This window comes from Liolophura sinensis, chromosome 10 (genome assembly GCF_032854445.1).
Source record: "Liolophura sinensis isolate JHLJ2023 chromosome 10, CUHK_Ljap_v2, whole genome shotgun sequence".
Lineage (NCBI taxonomy): Eukaryota > Metazoa > Mollusca > Polyplacophora > Chitonida > Chitonidae > Liolophura > Liolophura sinensis.
This window is the reverse complement of record NC_088304.1, coordinates 5214130-5236956: the sequence shown is the minus strand read 5'-3', so window position 1 is coordinate 5236956 and position 22827 is coordinate 5214130. Positions and strand designations below refer to the sequence as shown.

Here is a 22827-nt window from a genome sequence, read left to right as displayed (position 1 = left end):
TGAAAACCTTATCTCATCCTGAAAAGATTAAGTCAATTTCAATTACACAGTGAGTTCAACGTTACCTTCTGTTGTTTTTCTGTTGACAACAACGAGTACAGAGGCAAGACATACAAAGGGGAACTTCCTTCTTCATCCTGAAAAACCTGAATATTGTTATTATGTGGATGATACAATGTATTATCAGGCAAATGCTTCAGTTCCATTTAACTGACACAAGTAAATCTAAGTTTACATGACATGTCCAGTGATATCTTATAAAACATGAAAATCAGGAGTTGTAAAGGTAAAGGATGTAACGGTTCACAGCAAAAGCCTTAGCTCATGCCAGAGGTGGCCTAACTAGTCAAGCAATTGAGGACTCTAGCCAAGAACACTTTATATCACTGAGCCATTCAAAGTCCTGGAAATTATACCACAGTAACATTGTGACTGTATATATTTAAGTTACATGTATCTACACACGCATCTTTTAAAATTAATAAATTTAACATTCTCACACAGTTTCTGATTTACAGGGAACATACTTCTTCTCCACGTTCTTCGGTGTCAGACAATTCTGCTTCTGAGTCCTGATTGGTCAATTCCAACTGTGCCTCTTCATCAATTGGCTCAGCAGAGTAGCTGTGAATAGCGAAAGTAAAGTTTTAGATATTTAATAAGTCAAATGACAAAAAAAAACATGTTGATAACATCAAACTAGTTTTATGGGTATAATTGGCACACACCTTTGCCACTCAGCACAATTTTTAAAAAATTTATTATAACTTGTTTATTCCCAGACATTTTTTGTTAAACATGAAGTAACAGCTTGGGAAACAAATTACTAACTTTTACTTCTTTTACAAAATTACTAACTTTTACAGTATAAAAAAAATTGCAATTAAAAATAAGCCTTAAATTAAAACACAACACCTCATGCATATGAAGAGGTCAGAAATTCTAATTTATGACAGGAACTTACTTATCCAGGCTTATTTTGGGCAATTTGGCCTTCTCATCAAGAAGTGCTGAAACTTTCTTTCTTGTCCTTTTACCTAAAATAACAAACTGCAAACTGCATTTCTGTCTACAGATTAATAAAAATACTGCCTGATTATTTTTCATTGTGTTTAAAGCTGTACTGCAAAAAAAAAAACAAACAAACAAAAAAAAAACACAATTTACTTGTATGTCAGTCAACTTGGAGGAAACCAGTGTCTTGAACAGGTACTTGAAAAACTCCCTGACTTAAAGCCGTACCCAAACCAGTATGCGATATGTAGTAAACAAAGCTACATTGGTTGGATTGGCCAGTTTAAAGGCTTCACAAAAAGTATAATTTTACCAGTCAACACAGAATAATGCCTTCAGAATATGCTTGAATAAATGCCTTGCAAACATGCGAAAAGGCTGAATAATGGCAGAATGTTACAAGTGCCTACTACAAAACCTAAAAGTTTTCTGAGTGTCCCAGACCTGCCTACCCTTTGTGAATGTGTACAAATACTCATGTTTACATGTACAATCAAAGTTTGTGTCCAAAATCGTGACAACAATGTGTCAGATACATTTGTAACCCTTCTTAAAAATCGCTTCAAATAAAAACACCAATGTACAAAAGGTTTAACAACGGCAACCTTTTACTTGTGTCAGTAGACTAAAATATGAAATGTCAAAAGAATTTCCAAAAAAGGGACTAAGGTGCCCCAGACGGAAACAAAACACGATTGGTGTGTTAGTTTGGGTCATTAAGAAGACAATTCTGCATGTTCTACTTTAAGATAATGAGGTTATTAAGGATTTAGCAGTTTTAGCTGGTGTACAATCTTTGATATGTTCTCTATATTTTCTGTGATCAAGCTTTTTTTGACGATTTAATGCACTTTTAAAAAAAAATTGCAGATTTGAACAAATGTCACGTGAATGGATACTGTAAAATATTCATGACAGGAGCAATCTTGAATTCACTGAGTCTGACAACTGTTGTACAGCGAGGACCTGTACTGATCATGTGATCATGTGGATTTTCCAGTTGTGACGGTGTAATTCTGAAAATTAATGGATGCTTGTTCAAGAATTTCTCCCTGTAAATGACTTTGTGATTTTACATCCGCTTTTTTCGGGCACCATCAGGCATTTAATCGCCAGCCATTTTGCCGGGAAAAGTGTGCTCAACGACAAGGGTTGACATAAAAAGACTACATTCAAGCTATATTAATGAGCAAGTTGAGAGTTTCCTGCGAAATACTCGCTGTAGTGTAAATGCTAAAATAGTGGATCTGATACTAAAAACGGACTTGTATAAAAATAAATAACGAAATCAGACTTCAGATTTTATTTTCTTCATTGTATGGTGTCTAAGCGTATTTTATACTTTCTTTGGCCTACAGTCGTATTTTCTACCTGTTTGGTGTAAAAATACGCCAAAATCATACAAGTAAGCAGGTCTGGTACCCCTATGTAATTTTTCTACAGAGCTAATTTAAATTTCAAATTACTTGTCAGTGTAGATTACCTTTTGAAACACTGCTACTTAATGTTGATTTCTGTTGCCATGGAAAAGCGTTTCGCAGTTTCTTACAGAGTGTGTGTACTTCCTGTTGACCCGTGACAAAGACCAGAATTCCTCCATCTGGCAACATGCGATGGATCTTACACACCTGTAGAGGTCAAAGTTGAAAGGTCAACGGTAGGAAGAGTAAGAATTAATCAGTTGAGGAAAAGGTAGCTTCAGGAAACATCATATTTAAATTTTATGACCTATGAAGCGCTTTTCTTCAATGGACTTTATGCATAGTTATTATCAAAATGACACCAAAATGATTTTATAGTGTAACTAAAAAGGTACACAGATAGTTCTCTGCACCCAATAGTTCTCTCAGAATGTTTCAAAGATCTGATCACACACGAGGATAAAAAGGTTGAAGAATTAGAGTAAAATGATATTTCTTTTTTTTTTATTTACGCATGCACAAAACAAATAAGACAAACAAGAAAACAGCAGACAAACCTTTCTGTATGTTTCTGCCAAATAGTCGTCCTCAGGAGTTCTTTTGTTGAAATGAATTGTCACTGGAAACTGTCTGGAATCTACCTGTAAATACAGAACAAATGACATACAAATAGCAACATTTTTCTCATGAGTGTCATATTGATTGCAAAGATTTATTTATTTATTAGATTGGTGTATTACGCTGTATTCAAGAATATTTCACTTATACGACAGCAGTTAACCTCATGGTGTGAGAAAACCTGGCAGAGACCGAGGCAAACCCATGATCATCCTCAGGTTGCTGGCAGGCCTTTTGAACGGCCAGAGAGAAAGTCAGCATGAGCCCGGGGGAAACCCATGATTATTTGCAGCTTGTTGAAAAACCTTCCCACGTACAGCCAGAGACAAAGAGCATGAGTCTGAGGGAAACCCACGATTATTCGCAGGTTGTTGAAAAACCTTCCCACGTACAGCCAGAGACAAAGAGCATGAGCCTGAGGGAAACCCACGAACATCCGCAGCTTGTTGAAAAACCTTCCCACGTACAGCCAGAGACAAAGAGCATGAGTCTGAGGGAAACCCACGAACATCCGCAGGTTGTTGGAAACCCTTCCCACGTACAGCCAGAGACAAAGAGCATGAGTCTGAGGGAAACCCACGAACATCCGCAGGTTGTTGGAAAACCTTCCCACGTACAGCCAGAGACAAAGAGCATGAGCCTGAGGGAAACCCACGAACATCCGCAGCTTGTTGAAAAACCTTCCCACGTTCAGCCAGAGACAAAGAGCATGAGTCTGAGGGAAACCCACGAACATCCGCAGGTTGCTGGAAAACCTTCCCACGTACAGCCAGAGACAAAGAGCATGAGTCTGAGGGAAACCCACGAACATCCCCAGGTTGTTGAAAACCCTTCCCACGTACAGCCAGAGACAAAGAGCATGAGCCTGAGGGAAACCCACGACCATTCATGGGTCATTGGTTTTGATTAGAATGACTTTGTACACTTTGTTGTTGACATCTTTGTCAGGATTATAGATTGCAACATTCTAAATGTCAATTCAGATTACTTACGACAGGATAATTTGTTTAAACCCAGCAGAGCCATGGGAAACGTCACTGTGTCAGGTAGATGGATTTCACCCATCCTCCACCCTCCTGGTGACTTACCTGTATGACAGGCGGGGTGAGCTTAAACAGACGCTTGTTCTCAGTGAAATCCTCCACCCTCAGGGTGGCAGACATGATGATCAGCTTCAGAGGCTTGCCCTTCTATGGAAAACAAAAAAACATACTGATGAACACTGATGACCTATGCAGGTATGAAACCACGAACACTGATCATAAAGTGTACAGGTATGAAACCACGAACACTGATCATAAAGTGTACAGGTATGAAACCACGAACACTGATCATAAAGTGTACAGGTATGAAACCACGAACACTGATCATAAAGTGTACAGGTATGAAACCACAAACACTGATCATAAAGTGTACAGGTATGAAACCACGAACACTGATCATAAAGTGTACAGGTATGAAACCACGAACAATGATCATAAAGTGTACAAGTATGAAACCACGAACAATGATCATAAAGTGTACAGGTATGAAACCACGAACAATGATCATAAAGTGTACAAGTATGAAACCACGAACACTGATCATAAAGTGTACAAGTATGAAACCACGAACAATGATCATAAAGTGTACAAGTATGAAACCACGAACACTGATCATAAAGTGTACAGGTATGAAACCACGAACATTGATCATACAGTGTACAAGTATGAAACCAAGAACACTGATCATAAAGTGTACAAGTATGAAACCACGAACACTGATCATAAAGTGTACAAGTATGAAACCACGAACACTGATCATAAAGTGTACAGGTATGAAACCACGAACACTGATCATAAAGTGTACAAGTATGAAACCACGAACAATGATGAACTGTATAGAGATGAAACCATGAACATTCATGAACAATGATGAACTGCACAGGGATGAAACCATAAATATTAATGAACTGTACAGGCATGAAACCATGAACACCGATGAACTGCGCGGGCATGAAAAAATGAACATTGATGAACTGTACAGAGATGAAACCATGAACACTGATGAACTGTACCAGGATGAAACCAGGAACAATGGTGAACTATACATGAATGGACCATGAACATTCACGAACACAGATGAATTGTGTAGGGATGAAACCATTAACAATGGTGAACTATACATGAATGGACCATGAACATTCACGAACACTGATGAACTGTATAGGGATGAAACCATAAACACTGATGAGCTGTACAGGGATGAAACTATGAACACTAACGAACAGTACAGGGATGAAACCATGAACAATGTCCAATTGTACAGATACGTAAAGCCCGGAAAATTCGAAAGTGTCCAGATATGAAATATGAACACTATTGAACTGTACACATAGGAACCATTGGTAAATTATGTAAGTATTGGTATGAAACCACAAATGCTGATAAAGTGAGCAAAGTTCACCCACTTTTTACAAAGATACATGAATTTCACATAATTTTTGGTAGCAGACAGACAAATGGCATCAGAGATGGACGAAAATGCATAACTACAACAATACATGAGGCGTCCAACAAACTTGGCCAGTTGACAAAAACTAGCCCTTGTGAATTTTGTGAAGTCCCTAGTGAGCTTTATCCTGTGTCAAAGAGAGACAGTTCAAGATAACAGACTACTAGGAATGTGAACTTATGATTACAGTGTGTCTTAAAGGAATAATCAGAGATAACAGACTAATGTCCTTAAAGTCACCTTACAAACAATTTGAATACTGATTTGACCCAGTCTCCTAGAACATACATTTATTTTTCGTCCTTCCAACATCACTGAAAACTTTTGACTGCTTCTCTTTGCATGATTCGGTTCTATTTTCAAACCTTATATCCTTTCTTAGTTGTTTTGTAGATTGTGGGAATTTTGTCCAAAACCATTGCCCTTGCAATTATTGACCTGGAGCGTCCATCTTGGTTGACAGATGGTATATGAATGCTATGCTATACAAAAGCATAGATATGAGGGACAATCCAAAAAACAGATCAATAAGAATCTCTGTGTATTTACCTTGTGCCTTAGAGGGACAATCCAAGATAACAGACCAATGAGAATGTCTTAGAGGGACAATCCAAGATAACAGACCAATGAGAATGTCTTAGAGGGACAATCCAAGATAACAGACCAATGAGAATGTCTTAGAGGGACAATCTGAGATAACAGACCAATGAGAATGTCTTAGAGGGACAATCCAAGATAACAGACCAATGAGAATGTCTGTGTACTTACCTTGTGCCTTAGAGTGACAATCCAAGATAAATGACCAATGAGAATGTCTCTGTATTTACCTTGTGCCTTAGAGGGACAATCCTAGATAACAGACCAATGAGAATATCTGTGTAGACGCTTCTCTCGTGAGCCTCGTCTATAATTATGACAGAGTATTTGGTCAGCAGAAAGTCCTGTAAGAAAGGAAAAACCCACCAGAATGGAAATGAATGGAACACACTCAGCCCCTTCAGCAATATGGCCTCTGGGAACAGGAGAGTGAACAAAAAATTTAAGTTGAGGATTTAGGAATCATCCTAGAGAACTGGTTATCAAATGAACACTTCCAGAGCTAACACACCAAAGATAAACACATGTACAAGTAAAGTTATTTATTTATTTTATTGGTGTTCGAAGCCATAGTCAAGGATAGTTCACTTATTTGATGGTGGCCAGAATTACGGTGGGAGGAAATCAGGAAGAGTCTAAGCGAAACCCATGGCCATCTGCAGGTTGCTGGCATGTCCTACATAAGACATGAAAGGAAACCAGCATGAACTGGGCTTGAACTCACAGCTACCGCATTGGTAAGAGGCTCCTGTGTCATTGTGCAAGCTGACTTCTCTGGCTGTATGTGGGAAGGTTTGTAAGCAGCCCATGGATGGTCGAGGGTTTCCCCTGGGCTCTGCCCTGTTTCCTTCCACCACAATGCTTCCCCCGTATAAGTGAAATATTTTTCAGCATGACATAAGGCACCAAGCAGATAACTAAATAACTAAATAAATAACTAAATAAATAAAAGTACTCACTTTCTGAACCTCCTTCAGCAAGACACCGTCCGTCATGAGTTTTATCCGTGTGTCATCCGTGACGTTTCCCTCGTACCTAATCTGGTAGGACACTTCTCTGTGAAATGTGCAGACATCATAACTATACACTGTATCGGCCTCATTTGAATTATTTATTGATGTCACCTGTTACCTAGTATTCCTGCATCCCCAGGGCCTTGCCCCTTTGCATTGTTTTAATGTGTATAAAATGTATATTAAATGTGATGACAATACAGCGTTTTAAGTAATTCTAGACCAGTGACATGCAATAAACTGCAATTAGCATCAATGCATATATTTTTTTTACCCAATTCTGTTTAATGGTGCTAGGGGATGTGTAATTTTCTACTAATGAAGCATTTACATAAGCTGACAAGAGAGTGCATCTTGCCAGTTACATGCGACAAGAGAGTGCATCTTGCCAGTTACATGCGACAAGAGAGTGCATCTTGCCAGTTACATGCGACGAATTATCGCCTATCACACTGTTGTCGCTGCTCTGGTTTTACTCTCTATATTTCTATACTCTCTTTTTATATTTATATATTTTTTATATTTAAAGACCTACCCAAGAGTTTGTATAAGATGACAGTCAGCTAAATAGGGAATGGAAACTGCTGCCCTAAGCAAGAACACTGCTGCCCTGAGAGAGCACTGCTGCCCTGAGAGAGCACTGCTGCCTTAAGAGAGCACCACTCCCCTGAGAGAGCACCACTGCCCTGAGAGAGCACCACTTCCCTGAGAGAGCACCACTTCCCTGAGAGAGCACTGCTGCCCTGAGAGAGCACTGCTGCCCTAAGAGAGCATTGCTGCCATAAGTGAGCACCACTGCCCTGAGAGAGCACTGTTGCCTTAAGAGAGCACCACTGCCCTGAGAGAGCACTGCTGCCTTAAGAGAGCACCACTGCCCTGAGGGAGCACTGCTGCCCTGAGCACTGCTGCCTTAAGAGAGCACCACAGCCCTGAGAGAGCACTGCTGCCCTAAGAGAGCACTGCTGCCATAAGTGAGCACCACTGCCCTGAGAGAGCACTGCTGCCTTAAGAGAGCACCACTCCCCTGAGAGAGCACTGCTGCCTTAAGAGAGCACCACTGCCCTGAGAGAGCACTGCTGCCCTGAGAGCACCACTTCCCTGAGAGAGCACTGCTGCCCTGAGAGCACCGCCGCACTGCGAGAGCACCACTTCCCTGAGAGAGCACCGCCACACTGCGAGAGCACCACTACCCTGAGAGAGCACCGCCGCACTGAGAGAGCACCACTCCCGAGAGAGCACAGCTGCCCTGAGAACTGCTGCCTTAAAAGAGCACCACTGCCCTGACAGAACACTGCTGCAATAAGAGAGCACTGCTGCCGTAAAAGAGCACCACTGCCCTGAGTGCTGCTGCCTTAAGAGAGCACCACTGCCCTGAGCACTGCTGCCTTAAGAAAGCACCACTGCCCTTACTGAGAACTGCTGTCCTGAGAGAGCACCACTGCTATAAGAGAATACCATTGCCATATGAGAGCACCATTGACTGCTTCTCTCCACAAAGGTCTCAAGCATGGGATTTTTGAAATTCCAGCGTAAAGACTACAGCAGACCTGCTCACTCTGAGCACCTAGACCCTCACTATCGAAACATAATAGAAATACACCCAAGTCACCTTGCAGAAAGATTCATCTCTGTGGCGATCCTGTGAGACATACTGACCGCGGCAACTCTCCTGGGTTCAGTCACACCAATAATTCCACCTCCACTACAAAAGAGCACAACTAAATAATTCACAGCAAATTATTGAATATTCTCACAGAGAATGATAATAATTTTTAGATCATCATTCAAACTATTTCTTTAAGAAGTAACCAGTTCAAGAGGGCTCTACTTTTATTTATTTTTGCATTTCCTCAATGCTAATTTCTTCAAATTTTTTTAAATAACAAGGGTTTAAAAATTAACAAACTCATAGCGACCTATCTGATTTATTTTGCCTTATACAGCTTTTTTTTCTGGTTATAAACTATATGAAACAATCCATTGCTTTCTACACAGATGATGTTATGACAAATGGCATTTGTAAGTACTACACACGCAATGAGACTATCAGTTTTAAATCTGTATTCTATTTAAATCTGTATTATCTATACATTTATTCGATTGGGTGGTTTACCCTGTATTCACGAATATTTCACTTATACGAAAGACAGCCAACATTATGGTGGGAGGAAACCCACAACCAGGTTAAAATCTGTCTAACAGCACCTTTTTCCTCTTCAAAACAGGAGATCAACTCACTGGGCATATCCTGCCTCATACAGGAACTGTGGCACCTGCGTGGTTTTTCCCGAGCCCGTCTCACCACAGATAATCACCACGGGGTTCTCGCTGATTGTCTCCATAATCTGCTGCTCCTCCCCCAGGATAGGTAGCTTCAAACGACTCTCCTAAAAACCACGGATCAAACTTTAATGAGTGTGTCTTGCCTCACAAAGGAGACATTTAATGTGTCTGGAAAGGGGGAAGGATCTCTATTTATCTTTTGCAGTGTTGAAAACACAGTGGCTGATACCTGGATCTTCACACCAGAAGTCTTGCTCTACATAATCTCAGCGTAAGGGAAATTCCCACTATATGCGTCAAGCCATACCTGGATTTGAACTTCGATCTATGCAGAAACCCTGCTCTAAACAATCTCAGCTTGTGGTAAATTCCAAATATATGTATCAACATGTAGTCATACCTGGATATGAACTCACCTGAATTTCCGCACTTCTATGAACAGGTATGTTAATCACAGGCTTGCTTTCCCTTGGATTCTTGCTTAACAATGTCTTAGGTTTCTGATCTTCTTTTCCAGAAACTGGTTCACCCTTGGCACTACTTTCATGACTACTTTTCTCTGGTGTATGAATATTGTCTCTTTCAACTTCCTGTGGCAGAGGTCTTTTTGCGGGACTACTTTCAGTGTCCTCTTCCTCCTCATCAGTTGACATGTCAGATGTGTTAATGGAGGACTCTGAATCCTCGCCACTTTCTTTTTCCTCAATCTTTGGATTCTTTCTATTCTTCTTGGTTTTATTGCTGCCAGCTATGGCATTCACTTTAACCAGACCTTCAGCAGTTGTCTCGATCTTCAGATTCCTGATAAATGTGAGGATAGAAAATTAAATTTACTTCCTTTAGTGGCATTCAGAACTTTAGAGGATGACATGACCAAGTTATAAAGGTAACAGCTTTTTAACTATTATTCTTCAGCGATGTGGGTTCCAATGATAATGATAATTATGCTTGGTAATGCTGTTGATTAGGCTTGTAAACAGTGTTAGTACTGTAACAAATTGTCTCACAGTAAGTTTTAGAAATTGCTTCTGTGTCTTGTCATATCGAAATTATATCTCTTTCCATCAGAGACCTTAGAATACCGAGGTTGTTGTTGTTGTCAACCTGTCGTTAGCTTTGTCATGAAGGTACTACATATTAAAATACTACTGAGGTTTATTGGTGATTGTTTTATCTATAGGTATTGCTAAGTACTTTAGTGTCCAAGTTTCAATTGTTTTTATAATCACATTTTCAAGATTTTTGTGCAGAGTAACAGTAGGCGATGCCATGCAGTCTGTCGAGGTTGCATGTTGTCGCAATACACAAGTGCCTCATTAATATTCATGAGGCTTGGGTACAAATGGCTAAAGTTTCCTTGAATCGAGAGGGAGACGTTCCTATTTGTCCCCTCAAGATGGCACAGGCGTTCACAGATGCTGATGAGACAATGGTGCCTATAAATGCCTTAATTTAGTGAGTGGAAATCATAGTAGTTTGCTGCTGACTGGACTGTACGGTCCGCTGATGCAAGACCGTTCTGATCCGCCATCGCCGAGACTATACATTTTCAACCAATGAGCGAAGTTCACGGCACCGCCCCGTTTGTACAGGGAGGAATGTTTCTGATCATTAAGCAAAATTTTACACCTACAAATCTTACATCTCAGAACTTTCGGACCAACTCATGCACCAAAATAAATGTAAACTGCACTTAACTGAAGTTTGGCTATTTTCATTTGCCCGCTAAATGAGAAATAGCCACCTCATACTGGTAGACCATTGGCTTACGGGTGGAAATTCCACCTCATCAGCCATATTTTTACAAGCTGGCTTCTATAAAGCAGGCCAACTCATGTCCGCCCTGTCCACCCCAGAGTTAGGGCGGTGATGACTGCTAACTACTTACTACTATATAAATATTCATATAAGCAATCTCTAATAATAAATTCTACAATGTAGACTTAATACAGATACCATTTACTCTATTCGATTTTACAAATGTTTGTCATTGAATAAAATGTTACTGTTGATGTTGAAAATCCAGCTGTTTTCTGAATTTATCAGTGTTCTACTTTGGCCGCTTGTTTGTGATTTACAACTCTGAGGAAACCAACGCACCCAACCTCTTAATTTATTTGTTAATGCTTTTCTTACTCAAGGGAAATAATCGCCCCAAGACTGGGCACAAACCCTAACTAATGGATAAACGCCCTAAGAATGGGCGTAATACCCAAGTGAAGAGTGAAGGAGTTACTGTACCTGCACCAAAACATCACTAAAGAACAGGCAACAACTGTTTTTCTTACAGCTTTGTCACATTAAGATAGATTCAGTGTAATATATATTACAGATACACTAAATTCTAACCATAGGTTTTTTTACTCAGATTTATTAAATCAATCCTATTTCATTTTTGTCAGGTGAACTCGCTTCAGGTATGAAATTATTAGTTTAAATAAATCAATATTTGAGTAATGTGCTAAATTAAGCACGATGCAAATCAAGGCTAGAAAAAAAAGAAAAAAACTCTTTTACTCCCTCTGAAGCGTGGGTTTAGCCTGGGGTCTCAGTGTCTCGGTGTCTTTGAGACGCTAGATTCTGGCAAAATTAACATGGGAGAGAAAACAGGAAAACAGGAGAAATTGGAAATGAGATAGCCTGATTTCAAATTCTGGCTAAATCTATGCCCTGAAGTCACCTACTTTGCTTGATTGATTTGAGTGGTGTTTTGTCATAGTCATGAACATTTCACTTATACACTGGCATCTAGCAATATGGTAGGAAGAATTCTGGCTCTGGTGAAACTATCTTGAAAATTTTTTTTATTTATTTGATTAGTGTTTTACACCATACTCAACAATATTTCACTTAAACAATGGCCACCAGCATTACGGTGGGTGGAAACCAAGCGAAGCCTGGGGAAACCCATGTCCATCCACAGGTTGCTAGAAGACCTTCCCACTTACAGCCGGAGAAGAAGCCAGCATGAACTGGACTTGAACTCACAGCAACAGCATTGGCTCCTAACTATTTTGACAAGAAATACCATTTAACCCAATAGTGTTAAATAGTCTTAAGTCTTAAATAGTGTATAAGGCGCTGTGTTGAAATAGACTTAAAAAAAAATTTACGACAACGGAAACTTCTGTAAGAGGACAACAATTTCTTTGATAGTAATTGTTTTATAGTTGCTTGGAAATTTAAAATTAGTCAATGCGTTCCTAACTCCATAGAAACAATGATCAGCAACATTGTAGTTTTTAAATACAGAGTTTCAATTTCAAGGTGTGGCCAATTCTCTAAGCAGCCATTTGCAAATAGATCTCCCATGATTCAGTTCACGATTTCCAACCAAGAGGTTGGCATATTTCTCCACCAGGTGTGTGTTGAACATGTGTACTGTGCCTTGCAGACAGGCTATAGGGAAGGTGTATACTTCTAGCATTGCCAGACTGAGGAGTTACAATTTATGTGCTGAAAAGTTTAATCTTCAAAATCGTTCTTCTTAACCAATTATTTGATTGTTTCCTGACCAATGAGATTGAAATACATGTAAAATAAATGGTACAGTGAAGGTAACCTTTTGTAGGCCTTGGACTGCATCTCTGATGTGCTTGTGAAGAGGCTGTACTCCTCAGAGCTAGCCTGGACCTGAGACAGGGACTCCAACAACTCTGCTCGCTGTCAAACAAACAACAACAACAACAGTAAGACAAAATCAAGCTTGGATGGCAAAAAAAAAAAAAAAAAAAAAAAAAAAGGAAAAATCACATTATCAAGAAAATAAAGAATTCTTAAATATGGCATTAATTAACCATCAAATAAATAAATCTAGTAAATATCAACTAAATCAACCCTTTCACATTTCACATCAACTGTGAACTTAAAAATACATAACAAGGAAAGATATTCGGAAAGGAAAAACAAAGAACAATATTCAGAGAAGTACGGCTGATAATACCCAGAAACTATTGTATGTAAGAACAATGTCCATAGCCTATTTAAATTGTGAACATCAACAAAACCTAGTTTTGGACTTCTAAGGGCGTAAAGCAGAGTTCTGTATTAACTCCCATGTTATTTGGACAATGTTTTAACTGCCGTGTGTGAGCGAGTGTGCATGTTGGCGTGAGTAAAAGGGCAAATGCCTAGGTGTTCACCACCTCGATTTGGCAGAAAGCTTTAGCTACACTTAACTGAAATTTAAGCTTATATTTCAGTTCTTTAACAGACTGAAGATTTACACAAAAGCTCTCAGGCCTAGCCTACGGGTTTAGAACAGTAAATTCAGGGGCAATCACCCCTTCTTACTAAATACTTGACAAACCCCTAAAGTTAATCTATTTATTTATTTGGTGGGTTGAAACCTCTTGAGTTGAAGACATACCAGTAATAAGGTCATCTCCAAAAGAAACTAAAAAAAATTGAGATTTCCTTAATTCTAAGCAAAACACAGTCAAAGACAAATCATCTCAAAAGCGTTTAATACTGAATAGGTGAAATAAATGCAACACAAATCACACTCTTCAAATTCCCACTGCCCTGGTTATCTGCATGCTATTGATCTTTGAGCAATACCTTGGATTTTTTTTCCCTTTGCTCCAGGACTTTCTCTAACCTCTTCCTCTGTTTTTTGCTCAGTTTCTGAGGCTTCTCCAGGCTCTCATGTTTAACTTTCGTCTTCCTTTTCTCGGCAGGCAACACCAGCATGTTGCTCTCATCATATGCACCCTGCTGCAAGCTCTTGTCTAGCTTTATCTGAAATGTCATAATATCAGAAATCAAGGCTGCAGAGTTAACTGCAGATACGGTACAAAGAGCTAACAAGATAGAAAAAAAGACTGGGTAACCACATTCGACTGATTAATAGGCATGTTCAGAGTTTGAACTCTTTCATCGCTAAAGCTAAAAACAGCCCCTTCTGAATCATGTGGCATGTCAAAAATGATTTACTTATTTATTTGATTGGTGTTTTACACAGTACTCAAGAATATTTCCCTTATACGACAGCGGCCAGCATTATGGAGGGAGGAAACCGGGCAGAGCCCGTGGGAAACCCACAACCATCTGCAGGTTGCTGACAGACCTTCCCACGTACGGGCGGAGGGAAAGCCAACCAGAAAATTCATTTCATGTAGTTCACAAACATTCAGCAGCTCAATTGTCTCCATTTGCCTACTCTATTTTTTGCTTTCAATGATAAGAGAATGCGAACTCCAAATTACCGTCTAGATTAGTGTTGAGGCTCTACATGAGAACATTTTACTTACAAATATAAGCCAGGAGTCAGAGAACCTGGGGTAAATAGCAGGTTATTAGCAAGTAAATGATTTTCAGCTTTAAGGGTATTTCCCTGTTCCTGTAACACTGGAGACTGACCTATTTTTTTTTATCATGAAAAATGTACTGGCCATCTTCAATCAGGGTAAGAGATTCCGTTGAGAGAGGCAGCAATGCAGGTATGGCTTGATAGGTCAATGGTTCATATCCCAACAGGTAGCGTAGCCCTGTCACACTTGGGGTGGGGCACAGTGTTAGATGCAGTAGCATTAACAAAGAATTTGATACTTTGAGAAAGCTCCTGTGGGAGTTCCTGTGGTTTGCAGGCCAATGTGAATTTTGGTATGTGTTTCTCTCCGTAACTCTCGCAACTGGGCTGCTTGGATGAGAGTTACCCCACTCCACAACTAAAGGAATGGGAGAGGAATTGCTCAGAAGAAAGCAAAGCGGTGGGCGGATATAATTTACCTAACTTTTGCATATGACACGTGAGTTTTGGCAAGCAATTTCGGAAAGGTCTGGTGAAATACAGAAATTTTACTATTGGAGTTATGAACTACGTGTACATCTTGACCAGTTTTAAGCATTCACAACCGATTTCGGGATTCGTGAGGACTAGAGTGCTGCTTAGGTGTTTTTTCCCCAAAGGCAAGTGCTTTTACTGATTTTTCAATGGTTAAAGATGAATGGGGCGACGTTCAGTTTACATGAAAGCAACGATAAATGAAGACGCTCTTCATTCTAGTATCTGTCATGTGACAGTCATGCATCAGTGTTCTGTGTTCAACTGTTCGAGGTTCATACATATTTCAGAAAGTCATCTCTTTGTTTGTTGTGAAAAGCTCTGGAATTGAACTTCTATACAGCAGTGTGTTTTGTCCGTAGTCCTTAGATGCTTATACCACTAGACCACTACAGTTGTTGTGACAGAATGAGTTTTTTTAGATGTATTTCAGACAGGTGAACATGGTAAGAGTTGAACGCGTGTGTCACATGCTTTTATAACATAGACAACATGTGAAAAAGGGTCTCCTCACTACTTTGCCTGCTTCATTCAGGGAAGCATGCCTAAACTGAAATGTGGTAAATAAATAAATAAATCTGGTACTGTTTAGATGCATTCAACCAAGAAATCGGTTGTGAACTTTAAAAACTGGGTAAGGTATAGTTCACAGCCGAGAAGCTATCCATAGTAAAATATGTATATGAGAACAGAACCTTTCGCCGACTTGCTCGGTGAAATGAAAATACGAGAAAACACTTATGTTTCATGAGCAAAAGTCAAGTGAATTACATTCACTTGACGTCTTTGTGGTCTTCTGGACAATTTTTATCTCATTTCGTGGTGTCTATTCTCAACTGACATCAGTGTCACTGCCGTACCACTTTACATGGAGGTCAATCGGGTAAACCATGTCATGCGGTGAGCAGCTCAAACAAGACCTTATTTTTGAGTTCAACTGAGATTTTCTGAGGAAATATGCGATAAATGTCAGCAATAAAGACCATATAGCCTACTAAGTGGATTTGGATATTAAGTATTGCATATGCAGCAAGCTTTGCAGATGCAGCTGAAAACAGATACAATGTCATCATCGGGTGCATACAGGTTAAAGATGGCAAAGAGGTCTCCGCGTATCAGTAAATATAAGCCATCCTTAGCCCGGATTTTTGTGCTAAGAATCATGAAATTGGAAGGGTAAGGATGATGGACAATCTTATTTCCGATATCATTAGCCTAAAGAACTATGGTGGGGGGGGGGGGGGGGGGGGAATTTGTGTCAAACTCAGAAAATCTAGGCCTACCCGCAATCTGTAGCCCCCTCTTGTGAAATGTTGTGGGTCATCTGTGATATCGCGTTCAGTGTTATGTTGTTGTTGTTAATGATGATGTTGTTGTTGTTGCAATCAGCTTCAAACACGTCGACACAGTTTACCTTTTTCTCGCCACTCCTGTCGATGACAGTTTCGGGATTCTCTCGAGCTTTCCAGTTGAAGCCCTTTTTCCGTTTCCCCATCACAAGAATTTAACAAACGCCGATATGAACAAACACTACGAATCCCTCCTCTGCCCGTTACCACGACATCTTGCTCCGACGTAATGAGCACATGTTTGACCTTTTGGCCGGGAAAGGTCGAGGAGTTCCGAGTGAGCACGTGTGCATAAACTCAATAATATAACATTTTTATACCTTATATTACCAGTGACTGTCAAAATATTACAATAACTATCAAACCATGACGAATTCTTATTTTCAGGACGTGAATGGGAGCACGATAGATTAAAAGTATGAATATAACTGAAAAATACCTTTTTTTTAAAAAATTCCCTGTTGTTTCACATTTACAACATTGTCAATTAAAGGACAAGTGCTTTCATTAAATTATAACGTTTAAGAAGAATGCCACGACAAAAGTTAGTCTGTGTGTTATTGCATGGTGTTAATTTGTGTGGAAAATGACACTAAGCGATAGTTGTAGGCTCTATGTCAATGTCTCGATGAAATTCTGTTACATACAGACTCTGGAATAAGCCTTGGCCGATTCTGCAGGAAAAAAATACACACGTGCAGTCAAAACTGCACAGAGACTATAGTAGGCCTATACTGTTTTATTGCTGGGTTTTAATTCACCTATTTTGGCCCCTAATTGAAAACAACAAGTCTTGCAACTCCTTTCTGTTTAGCGGAATACTTTATAAAGAGTATCGAGCAGCCTGTTTTATGCAGAAATGCTGGCTTCCTCTTCAGTCATACGTGGAGCATTGTCGTGGGTTTCCCCAGGCTCTGCCCAGTTTTCTCCCGCCACCATAATGCTGGTCAACTTCGTATGGAAGTCGGATGAAGACATCGTTTTTTTTAGTACAGAATAATGTAATAATTTGCAATAAATATTAGTGCATTTTTGTTTTACTTATAATAACAGTAAACATTTAGAATAAATCCCTAATTTAGTAGGCCTAAATGTCGGGAGGCCGGATCACCGGTTATTTACGTGTGACCAATTACCAACTATATCCCACTGACGTCGCCGCTCTAGTCTTATATGGGCCTATATAGTGATTTTGACGAGATTTATTTCGTCTCTTCATAAATGTTGCATATACATTCATATACTTTATAAGTGGGGCCTCCATGGCTCAGTTGGTTAGCGTGCTAGCACAGCGTAATGACCCAGAAGTCTCTCACCAGTGCGGTGGCTGTGAATTCAAGTCCAGTTCATGCTGGCTTCCTCCCCGGCCGTACGTGGGAAGGTCTGGCAGCAACCTGCGGAAGGTCGTGGGTTTCCCCAGGGCTCTGCCCGTTTCCCACCCACCATAATGCTGGCCGCCGTCGTATAAGTGAACTGCTGTTGAGAACAACGTAAAACACCAATCAAATAAATAAATAAACTTTATAAGTGCGTCTTGATTTGAATTGGTGGGGGGGGGGGGGGAAACACTGCGAAAACAGTAGACAGTGTGAAACCGAATTTGTACAGAACGCGGGCGTCTGGAGGACGGAATAGATTCTTTACATTAATAGGCCTATACTGTAAGTCGTCTTATACACAGGCCATTTTGTGTACAACAAGACTTGTTATGGTCTCCCCATACGTTGCTGCAACCAATATTTTCCAAACATTCTGAGAGATTTATGGGGTGTAGAGAAATAATTTGCAGTTTTATGAATGTTGCACCTTAATGACAAAAACGGATCATTTTCAGTCATTTTTGTAATAACTGTAGATGTATAAATCCCATTGAAAAAAATACTTAAAAGGTTGAAGAATTACAGTATATGCCCGTGTAGGCCCACTGACTGTCTGGCGGTCCTTTGTTAAGTCTCACTGTATACAGTTTACTTTACTTTTATTTCATTGGTGTTGTACACTGTACCAAGAATATTTCATTCATACGGCGGCCAGCATTATGGTAAGAGAAAACCGGACAGGACCCGTAGGAAATCCACGATCATCCCACATATGGCCACAAAGGGAGCCAGCATGAGCTGGACTTGAACTGTTAGCTACCGCAGTGGGGGGAGGCTTCTGCATGAATCATTGGGCCGCTAACCACTTCGGTCCCTACTATATACCAAGTCAGATCTACATTTTGACTTCTCTGATAAAAGATATTCAGTATATTCCCTCTTCCAGTGCCTCTGCGTGATGTTCATGTACCCTTGGTCAAAGCTTTCACAACCAGTCCGGATCGTTGTTTTATTACACAAGTGGATGAAATATAAAATTAGGATGGATTTATGCAAGGAGAAGCAGGCAATTTCATGAATGTTGCAAAGAGGCAATGAGTGAGACCGGTGTATTCAAGTCGTGTACCATATTGCCATGTTAGTTGTAATCGCTAATCAACATATGCATCTCAGTTGCGTTTTCATTGCAACCGTTCATATATTCAAGGTAGTTCAATTAAATTAAACGTTGTGTTCTATTTTTCAACAATTTTTGATATTTACCTGCCTCAACGTTCAAGTAAATATCAGAAATTGTTGAAAATAGACCTACGGATTGTTCACGCCCTGATGCGACAAATATTCCAAAGCATGCATGCTCTCTCTCAATTTATGAGGGATTTAAATGCAAGACAACTTCCACTTTTTGCCGGATGTCGCAACAAGCGCAAATGTGCAATAGCTACTACATCCTGTCAATAAGTTTATCTCGTACATACACGCTGCTTTGTGACCATTGTGAATGGTCTAATTTCAACCTGTCAAAAATGTCACTGACTGACCAAGCAAAGTACAGCGACTTGCAGATATAAACTAGCATTCTTGGGATTCACTCTATTAATTTAGAGGGTCTGTATATACTAGGAACGCGTTTGTTTTGAAGTCTCCGCATCACTTGTGTTCACAGTCGAGGGCACATGTATACCATGAATCATCAACACTGTAATGGGGCGACCCTTCGCACTTTTTGGCGACCTTTTCTGAGCTTCTCACACCAGGTCAAGGGAAAGCCCATCAGTGTAGCCGAGGCTAGGGTAATACATCACCCCAAAGCAGCAGAATACTGCTTCATATTGTACCGAAACAAGTGTTCCCCAGTCGCCATGACAACTCATACATTGTATATATTTAGTGCTGCTTCACTGAAACTCCATACCTAAGCCACCAGACAAGACCAACCACCGGGTCAAGCAGTACCCAGCATACCTGCATACCAGCACACCCTGCCATGACGCTGTGTATCAAGCCATACCTGTATAAAGACTGCAGATTTTGATGGTTTTCTGTATGGTGCGGTGTGACCTTGAAGGCTTGATGTCCAGCGTACAAGATCCACACTGATTCTGGACTACTGCAGCGAATCCTCAAGATGGGGACTGGCTTTAATATGCTTTAATAGTAAGGAGTAATCCATGAAATCCAGTGTTGTACTGTACTCTTTATTTTACTCAAATAAATGTATATTTCAGCACTTACTGAATGAAGTTTTACCGGGAACAAAATCAGTTAACTATCACTTTTGTAAAGTCAAACTTATTTACTATATTTTATCGGACAAAGCACCAACTAAAATGACCAACGGACAAAAGAATAAACACAAAAAATGCTCATAAACAAATTGCTGCCTTGGTAAAATCTTTCATGACTGAAAAAATTTAGGCGTGAGACACTGGCTTCATTCATTCAATGTGAAAATGCGACATGATACAATAAATATATAGCCTTGTACATGAATTCATTTAGTTCACATTCCCGACATAATCACATTAATTTGTGACGGATGAACATTTGTGTTAAAACTTAGAATACAAAAATAAAAGCAAAATTCCCCTGCCCCCACCAGTGCCCCAGTAACAGTAAAAACATTTCTGGTTTAGCAGTGATGAACTGCCTTCAAATTGAAAATTAAAACTTAAATGGCACTAGTTAATACCTGCATTTGCATTCTCATTTCTTTTCTCATTTTCTCTTTTGTATCCCTGTTCAGTTTGAATAAAAATGTGACAAAGCTTTCTAATCTCAGATTTGAGGTAACTGTTAATCCAAAACATGCACCGTGGTGGATATTACATGGGTGGGAATGCAACTATTTTTCTTTTTTAAATTTCTTTATTTTTATTTTATTTTTCAATGGTAATGAGTTATGATAACAGTAAGAACAAATTGTAAATCCATCTTTACAGCAACAGCTATGTTTAATGGCAGGCTTTAGGTAAGTGCAATTAACTTTTTGATGATTGACTAAAATGATAAAAATGCACACAGTAATGATTTTATCATTGTGTAAAGAAGGATTGCACAAAATTTGCAAAATATGACACAGAGGTAAATGATTTTACAGTAATTATATTTCAGGATTTCTTTCTTTTAACAACAGCCAAAATAAGCAGAAAAAAAAAACCCCACATTGCATATTGAAATTAAAATAAACTTCCATCTAAACTGAAACAGCACCGTCTCCCCTAGTTATTGTCTTCCCTAAAAAGAACACACATTTCAGAAACCATTCAACATTATGCTGGCACCAGTGAATTGCGTTTTGAGCCCATTAATAACTATAGGTAGTTTGAACATTAACTGGTACATTTACATTGCTCCTTGTTGGGGACAGATACAGGATAAAGGTCAAGGACATATGCGAGTTCACAATGACATATAGCTACAGGACACTATACATTAGGCCTACATTTTAGCGTGGTTGTCTTATTGTCATATCTTTGGTTGTTTGCATGCCCACATTTGCCACCCTGCCCTTTCAGGGGGACAGACTGGCAAGAGAAGGCGACTGTCTAGCCTTTAAGGAAAGGGACAAAATAGTTACAACTATGCCTGTATCACAGGTGAGCTAAAAACGCAATGAATTTCAGGTGTTGCAATGTTATGTGAACAACCATTGTGCAGGTGGGCTATCCCCGACAGGATGGGACTCTCTAATGCTCCACAAAAAGCATATGGTTCATCTCACATTATCAACACAGGAAACCGGTCATTCAACTTTCATCCTGAACATTGGATTAGCACAACATTAAGAAATCCGCCGAGACCTTGCATAGACAAAGGGTACTTATCTCAAGCAAAAGTTGGCCTCTCAAGACAAAAAAAAAAACAGCCTATTAAAAGTTTGGGCCATACAGCATTAAAACCAAACAGCCAATTGTTCAAAAATCCAGTTGTTCAAAAAAGGTATCATGGTAAAAACCTGGAATCTCTTTGAAACCCAAATTAACCTTTCAGAATGATACAAACAACACTCTTCAACTGCAAGTGAATGACTATCAGCATGTATGACAGTATTTAATGGTAGGAGATATTTCAATAGAAGAATGTAAAATGTACATATATCCTGCATTAATAAGCTCTAAAGTCCGCATCATCTGATTTTTTTTTTTAAAACCTAAGTTTCTCGTCTTCTCATTTTTATTTATTTTATTATTTTTTTTTTAATGGTACTAAAATACTCATTCTGACATCAAAATACTCTGTTCATAATTAATACTTCAATTCACACAGGTAAACTTTTTTTTATTGATATAGAGACTATTTCACTTTTTAACAGGAGGGGGTGGGCAAGAGGTAAGAAAGAAGTAATGGTATGAATGTAATAATAATGATTAGCAGATCACGTATATTTTCATGACTGATGGACATCTTCCTCCTGCCCACCCCTTACAATGTGATAATCAAACATTCCACAATATGACCATTTAAACATGGTGTAAACTAGCTGCCGTAAAGGGGAGACAATTGAAAGTCTCCAATACAAAGATCAAAGGTGGATCCTCGGTTAGGTGTAGTTAGGTCAAAGGTCATGGTCTGCCACGCTCTGTTGGAGATACTCTTGGTACAGGGTTTCCTGTGAAAAAAGAAAAAATAGCTTGTGTGAGGTTCCATGGGTCATTCATATTTCCCATTTGTGTATAGTATCCAAAATTCATGGAAAACTATAAAACATTTAGGAGGAAGTGAGAAACATTCACGAAAACATGAAACACCTTTATGAAACACGAAAAATTACCAGAGAAATATCAGATCAGGCTGATGGGAATTTCGTTTGGGTCTACTGTTGTGGAAGTCTAGACACTGGATCACCATCTTAAGTCCAAACAGTTTCACTAACATTTCACACTTGCTGCTGAGATTTAATGAAGCCTTTTTTCCATTCTTAGATCACGTTCA

The 22827-nt window shown here is 39.4% G+C and overlaps 2 protein-coding genes across 3 annotated transcripts in view; both read right to left on the bottom strand.

The window, feature by feature from the left end:
- Positions 1 to 16794, bottom strand: part of LOC135476255 (probable ATP-dependent RNA helicase DHX37) — a 35513-nt gene extending 18719 nt beyond the window's left edge. Inside the window, exons 1-14 of the mRNA XM_064756217.1 lie at positions 16639 to 16794; positions 14000 to 14179; positions 13002 to 13102; positions 9856 to 10240; positions 9395 to 9543; positions 8766 to 8858; positions 7103 to 7199; positions 6374 to 6487; positions 4142 to 4243; positions 2993 to 3076; positions 2498 to 2642; positions 965 to 1037; positions 528 to 624; positions 66 to 137 (exon numbers count right to left, since the gene is read on the bottom strand). Coding sequence (XP_064612287.1) covers positions 66 to 137; positions 528 to 624; positions 965 to 1037; positions 2498 to 2642; positions 2993 to 3076; positions 4142 to 4243; positions 6374 to 6487; positions 7103 to 7199; positions 8766 to 8858; positions 9395 to 9543; positions 9856 to 10240; positions 13002 to 13102; positions 14000 to 14179; positions 16639 to 16719 — 1773 coding nt within the window. The 5' untranslated portion in view covers positions 16720 to 16794. The remainder of the gene's footprint in view (positions 1 to 65; positions 138 to 527; positions 625 to 964; positions 1038 to 2497; positions 2643 to 2992; positions 3077 to 4141; positions 4244 to 6373; positions 6488 to 7102; positions 7200 to 8765; positions 8859 to 9394; positions 9544 to 9855; positions 10241 to 13001; positions 13103 to 13999; positions 14180 to 16638) is intronic.
- Positions 16795 to 20081: 3287 nt separating this feature from the next.
- The window catches only part of LOC135476130 (sarcalumenin-like), an 85515-nt gene continuing 82769 nt past the window's right edge, over positions 20082 to 22827 (bottom strand). For both annotated transcript variants that reach the window (XM_064756042.1, XM_064756043.1), the window contains one exon: positions 20082 to 22504. In XM_064756042.1, coding sequence (XP_064612112.1) covers positions 22451 to 22504 — 54 coding nt within the window. In that variant the 3' untranslated portion in view covers positions 20082 to 22450. The remainder of the gene's footprint in view (positions 22505 to 22827) is intronic.